General features: G+C 36.3%; 1 protein-coding gene across 1 annotated transcript; it reads left to right on the top strand.

The window, feature by feature from the left end:
- Positions 1–362: 362 nt before the first annotated feature.
- LOC133188609 (serum amyloid A-5 protein-like) lies at positions 363–1994 on the top strand. The gene is made up of 3 exons (XM_061324102.1): positions 363–569; positions 1519–1629; positions 1759–1994. Exons 1-3 carry the CDS (start codon positions 364–366, stop codon positions 1901–1903), a joined length of 462 nt encoding a protein of 153 aa, XP_061180086.1. The 5' UTR covers position 363; the 3' UTR covers positions 1904–1994.
- Positions 1995–6000: the final 4006 nt, after the last annotated feature.

The raw sequence follows: 6000 nt of genomic DNA, 5'->3' as shown, positions 1-6000 counted from the left end.
CATTCTACTTTTATATAAACCATTGTTTATAGTCTTGAACTTATTTTGAGAAGATCTGCTGAAAATGTAAGTACTAGTATATTGGCGAGTTTTGCAAGGATATACATGTACGTGTATGTATTTTGATTAATCAATATATTTTATGTTATGTGTACCTAAAGAATGCTAATCTTGCTTTTTGGTGTAAATAATATTTTAGTAGAACAAGAGCATGTACTACATGTATCTTGTTTTTTGCTACCTTGCTTTGATTTTTGAATACTAGTATGAAGACACAATGACACGGCAAATGACACTGTAAAGACAAAAGACTGTATTGCAGTTTGATTTAAAAAGTGACGTGCCTATTTTATCAGTTTCATAATGAGGACAATCACTCTGGTCGTGGTTTCGATGGCACTCATTTTGACAAAGCATGCTGTAGTAAAAGGTTGGTGGATCAGTCAAGAAAAGGAAGACCACCAGTACCCCACAGAAACAGACAACAAGGTCAAAGAGAAGGTAGAAGAGGCGATCGACTTCGTTAAGGATGCTTTTGGAGGAGCCATAGACATGGGAAGAGCATACTTGTAAGTGTAAAACGAAATTTGTTTTAGTAATGTTAGTAGAATTTATTTGCGTACTCATGATTATCGATTGAAACTACTAGAAAAAATGAGTGTGGGACCTCTCAGGGATGCATTACGGAAAGAGCATACTGTGCTCATTAGAGAACTTCCAGACTATAAAATATTTCCCGATTTTCTGACCGAAGTCTTAGGGATGTACATGTATTTACGTTTGCGAATGTATTTTTCCCCCCAAAATCCGGAGTTATATTTTTATTAAAACTAAGCATGACTTTAGTTGATATATGTAATATTCCAGTTAGATCTATTGGAAACCCGTGGGAATTAATTGTGCTCCTTTATTAGCTGACCTGTTTTAATATTCCTTTGATGCAGAATTTATTCAAAAACTTCTTCATGAGAAGAAGAAAACTCACAAACATGTATGTGACTATATGTGCGCCTAATTTCATTCTGATCTGAATTGTGGATTTGTAAATATAGAGATAGTTTGCGAACTTTTTGATCAACCCTCGTATTCCACAATCACCTACACATGTTATGTATATCTCCCAACTTATTCGATACTCAAGAGCATGCTTTAAGTACGATGAATTTTTGAACCGAGACAGGCTACTAAGAATTAAGTTGATGTTAGAGGGATTTCAAAAAAAACTTTTGAAATCAGCATTTTTTAAAATTCCACGGTCGTTATAATGACCTTTTTAATAAGTACAACTTATCATTGGGTCGTATTTTAACCGACATATTTCATACCAATTGTTTAGCTATTGTTTTATACTAATTTGACTACCGGTGATTCCGCTTACCTGATAAATACATAGATCTTACGGCGGGTGTGACCGGTCGACAGGGGATACTTACTCCTCATCTGATCCCATCTCAGGAATTTCCAGTGGTCCGTGTTTTATGTCCCTTTCACAGATTTGTGTTGTTTACGTTCTTACAGAGACATGAGAGAAGCTAACGTTAAGAACGCAGACAAGTACTTCCATGCACGTGGTAACTATGACGCCGCCAAAAGAGGTCCTGGGGGTGCATTGGCAGCAAAGGTCCTCAGGTTAGCAATAAAAGACATATAAGCAGTATGATAATACAATAATCAGGGCCATTTATTCGACTTACAATTAACTAAGTCCTTATTAATTCATTAACTATTTTAATCATTTTCGCGTTTCTTTATACTTAGTGATTTTAGGGAACTCTATCAGAGCAGCTTGAGTGGAGAAGGACCAGAAGACACGGCTAAGGACCAAGAAGCGAACGAATGGGGACGGAATGGAGGTGACCCAAACAAATATCGACCCAAAGGTCTACCAGATAAATATAGATAAAAACTCAAAAGAATCCTCACAACACCAGACACTGAATTTTGATGAATATGTAAATTGTTATTATAATTTCTGGAATAAATGTGGATCATAACCTTGTTTTTCATTTCCAAGGAGACATTTCAGGTGGATAAAACACAATTTAAATTCTAGTAGTCGCCCGCGTTGTGCAGTGGTTAGAGCGTCTGCTTTAGAGTCGCGAAGTAAGGAGTTGATCCTTACGTCGTGGGTTCGAATCCCACTGTGGGACGTGGAGACCGGTCCTTCGGATGAGACCGTATAAACCGAGGTCCCGTGTCTCAGTAGGTGCTGGCACGAAAAAGATCCCTCACTGCGCAATGGCCGTAAGTGCCGAGTATAGGACAAAATTTGCAGCTCTCCACCGGCAAGTGGTGGCGTCTCCATATGAGTGAAAAGTCTCGAGAGGGACGTTAAACAACATACAAACAAACAAAATCTTTGTAGTATTTTGAAATGAAGTATGAAATTAAAACTGAGTATTGAAAAAACAAAATTCTTGAACCTGCATTTAACAAGTGAATTACAAATATTATTAAAGTCTATGACAATACATTTTTGTTGCTAATATGTCAAAACTTTAATTAGGTTAAATTTATTTTCAAAAGCAATTCACACCTAAAATTTTGTTTAGTGAACTCATTCCAAAAAAATATCCTCAAAGCAGTTAAAAAAAATTTCAGTTGAAAATCGGGCAAAATAAAAAAAAATACAGCATTTCCAGCTTTATTATAACATATTCCTCAAGTGCACTGTTATAGAACTTTTTTTATTTAGACACTGGTTATTCTTTTCCATGCATGGCTTTAACCCCCCCCCCCTCAAAAAAAAAAACTTGGGGGAGATATTTACATTAATATTAAATAATCAATTAAATACTTTTCGAGGAACAAAATCAAAAATGAAATTCCCTTTGTTTTCGTTTCCAATGGTAAGTTCGGAAAAAAAGTGTCCATCTGATCCTATTTTATTTTATTTATTTATTTATTTATTTATAATCAGTTTGATTTAATAAATCCACTATATACTTGATACAAGCAACGAGAGGTCTTCCGTCCGAATAGCCAACCTTTTATGTGATATTCTTTGCATGTGAATTTAAATTTAAATGTTCTCTTTACTACACTTAAAATACATCAGGGAACTTTAAAGAAATATCAGGATTTCAAAGATTTTTTATTCATATGAAAAAATTAAAATAGCGCAGAATTCACACAGAAAAAAAAGCCAATTTCTAAAGATGAAAACGTGAATTTAAGCTAAATAATGAAAAAAAATTCGGACGAAGTAAAGATTAAAATCAGATCGCCTGCGTGAAAATTTAATATGGAAACCACTACACCAGCACAATGCAGCAGCCATCATCGATTTTTACTTTGCTCTCATTGTCTGACGTAACGAGCTTCAGGCAGTTTAAATGTTTTTTTTTTCATAGTGCGGAATTACAGGATGAAAGCTAGCCAGCCAAATTTTGTGCAAGCAGATTCACATCGGAATTTGTTACTTGAGTTTTGACAATAACTGTTACAAATGAAATAATCTGATAATGATGAAAATTATTGATATATTATTATAATTATGATAATTATTGATATATCTATTTCTTTTATTCGTTTTGCATTCAACTTCTTATTCCATGCAATTCCAAATACAGACATGTCTGTGTAATCTTTTTCTGCACTTCTTTACAACGGCATTAGTCCATTTATCTAGTATGAAAGGCGGGACACGATACATTATCTTCGTCATGATCTTCGTGCATTTTCTTTGGAATGTATGTTCTATTGAATGGGTGTGGTAGCTTCAATGAAACTTAAAAAGTATGTTCTTATAGCCTGATTTTAGAATGTTTATTTATTACATTGTACATTTAACTTATCGTATATGGCAAGTAACACTGAAGCAGTGAATTCGGTAAGTTTTCCTTCATATTTCATATTCCTGTTTTACCGACAAGTGGACTATTCCGATTTGTTACACACTCATAATTCACAACAAAACATGTCTCGCCCAACGACGGTCAAGGAATATGATACCATTTATGTTCAATAGCTTGCATCTATAAAAAAAAAAATATTTCGTTAAACAATCTTTAAAAAAAAAAATCTATTTAATTTTTGTCATTTTTGATTCATTTAATAGGAGACAAGCATGACATGCGAAAGAAACGTTATTTCGTTTGAAGTCATTATTTTGCTGTTTTATAAGTTTTATGGTCGATACATTCACCTTGTCAGCAAATAAATCCATGATAAGTCAAATGCTGACTGACATTTTTCATACTATTAGTTAGGCCATTCTTTACATACTGAATTGTCTATGGATTTTTTCGTTTTCCCCGATCATGACATGGACATGAGTTTTAGCCCCTCCAAAATATCAAAACTTCAATTATGTCCGCTTCGCTATAAATTCTGAGTTTTTAAACACATGAGCTATTATATCTACTATTTTGAAAAGTGCTGGGAGCTGGGTGTGCAATGTTGTTTTAATTTAACATTATTTCAATGTGTATTACATTTGTTCCGGGAGTTTATAGAAAGACAGCTAAATTTTACACAATTTCCGAGCATGAGGAAGTTGCTCCCAGCACTTTTCATGTTAAGGAATTTGTCTCAAAGAAAAAAGAACAAATTTTATAGCTAAAAGATACCCGTATATTGTTGAACTTTTACGATCTTTGCAACATTACATATATTTTCTAATTTTAAATCTGACACGTGACAAACGGCTTAATATGTAAGTGATGTCGCTTTGGCCGAACCCGGCAGAGAGCCGATATATACAACTGCAAATAGCACAATTCCCATTCATAAAAACTTATGCTGTTAAAAAATATTAGCACTGTATCCATTTTCTCGCGCTCTCTCACCAGCAAGGTTTTCAGCTGCGTCATACAATAGCGCATCACAGCTGCCGTAGAAGACATACTATGCCAGAAGTAGGCCGGATTCAGAAAGGGAAAATCCTGTATCGACTATATATTCGTACTAAGGCAGATACTGGGGCAGTCATGTGAGTGAAACAGCACACTCTTTGCTGTATTTGTCGATTGTGAGAAGGCTTTCGACAGCCTACACCGTGAGCCTCTTTGGAAGATCCTGCGCCACTACAGCATTCCACAGAAAGTGGTTCGCATCATCCAGTCCCTCTATGAGAATTTTGAATGCCGAGTGATACATAACATCCACATTTGCAGTGAACACCGGAGTGAAAGGAGGATGTATTCTGTCGCCTGTGTTATTCTCCTTCGCAATCGACAGGGTCATGAGGAACGTCAAACAAGGGAGAAAAGAAGGATTGAAATGGACACTGACCTCAATTCAGAGGACGTGGAATATACTTGACTTTCTATCTAACAGACACAAGATATCCAGCAGAAGACAGAGCACCTCAGTGCCATAACTGACAAAATCGGATTGAAGGTCAACGTCAAAAGGACAAAGGTCTTATGAGTAAACACTACTAACATACATCCAGTACTGATCAAGTAAGCCACCAGTGGACATTGAGGAGTTCAAATACGTGGGAAGTAAAGTATCACAATGGGCGACTGCGACAAGGAAATCAACACCACCTGGATCAGCAAGGCAAACCAAGCTTTTGCAGTGTTGTATCCAATTTGGAGATCCACAGGACTTAACGTCAAACATCCACACCAAGGTCAGGATCTTCAACAGCAATATCCTCAGTGTTCTCCTGTATGGATTAGAATGCTGAAAAACCCCTCTTTGGCAATTGAGAGAAAACTCGAAGTCTTCCAAACCAAATCCCATACATATTTTTAAGATCTTCTAGCCTAACACCGTTTCTGATGAAGAACTGCTGAATAAAACGGCGATGCAAACAATATCACAGACCACCCAAACAAGACGCTGGCGATGACTTTATCATGTTCTAAGCATGCCACCCAATCCCAATTTGCAGCCAATGGTTGCGCTTCGATTTACACCTCAGGGAAAAAGGAATAGAGGCCGGCCAAAGGAACCCCTAGAACACGCATGCATACAGTACAAATGTACCTTTTCAGTCCAATTAGGGCATAATCATTTGATTTTGAATGGGGGGGGGGGGGGGGCTGG

The sequence above is a fragment of the Saccostrea echinata genome, unplaced genomic scaffold (genome assembly GCF_033153115.1).
Source record: "Saccostrea echinata isolate AGI-Se365-2 ecotype Australia unplaced genomic scaffold, CSIRO_AGI_Sech_v1 ptg000016l, whole genome shotgun sequence".
NCBI lineage: Eukaryota > Metazoa > Mollusca > Bivalvia > Ostreida > Ostreidae > Saccostrea > Saccostrea echinata.
The sequence above is the reverse complement of the archived record's forward strand: the minus strand, read 5'-3'. Positions and strand labels throughout refer to the sequence as shown.

Coding starts and splice junctions, on each gene's coding strand:
- LOC133188609 (XM_061324102.1), top strand. CDS start 364: ATGAGGACAATCACTCTGGTCGTGGTTTCGATGGCACTCATTTTGACA. Junction 570..1,518: donor GACATGGGAAGAGCATACTT/GTAAGTGTAAAA, acceptor ACGTTCTTACAG/AGACATGAGAGAAGCTAACG. Junction 1,630..1,758: donor TTGGCAGCAAAGGTCCTCAG/GTTAGCAATAAA, acceptor CTTTATACTTAG/TGATTTTAGGGAACTCTATC.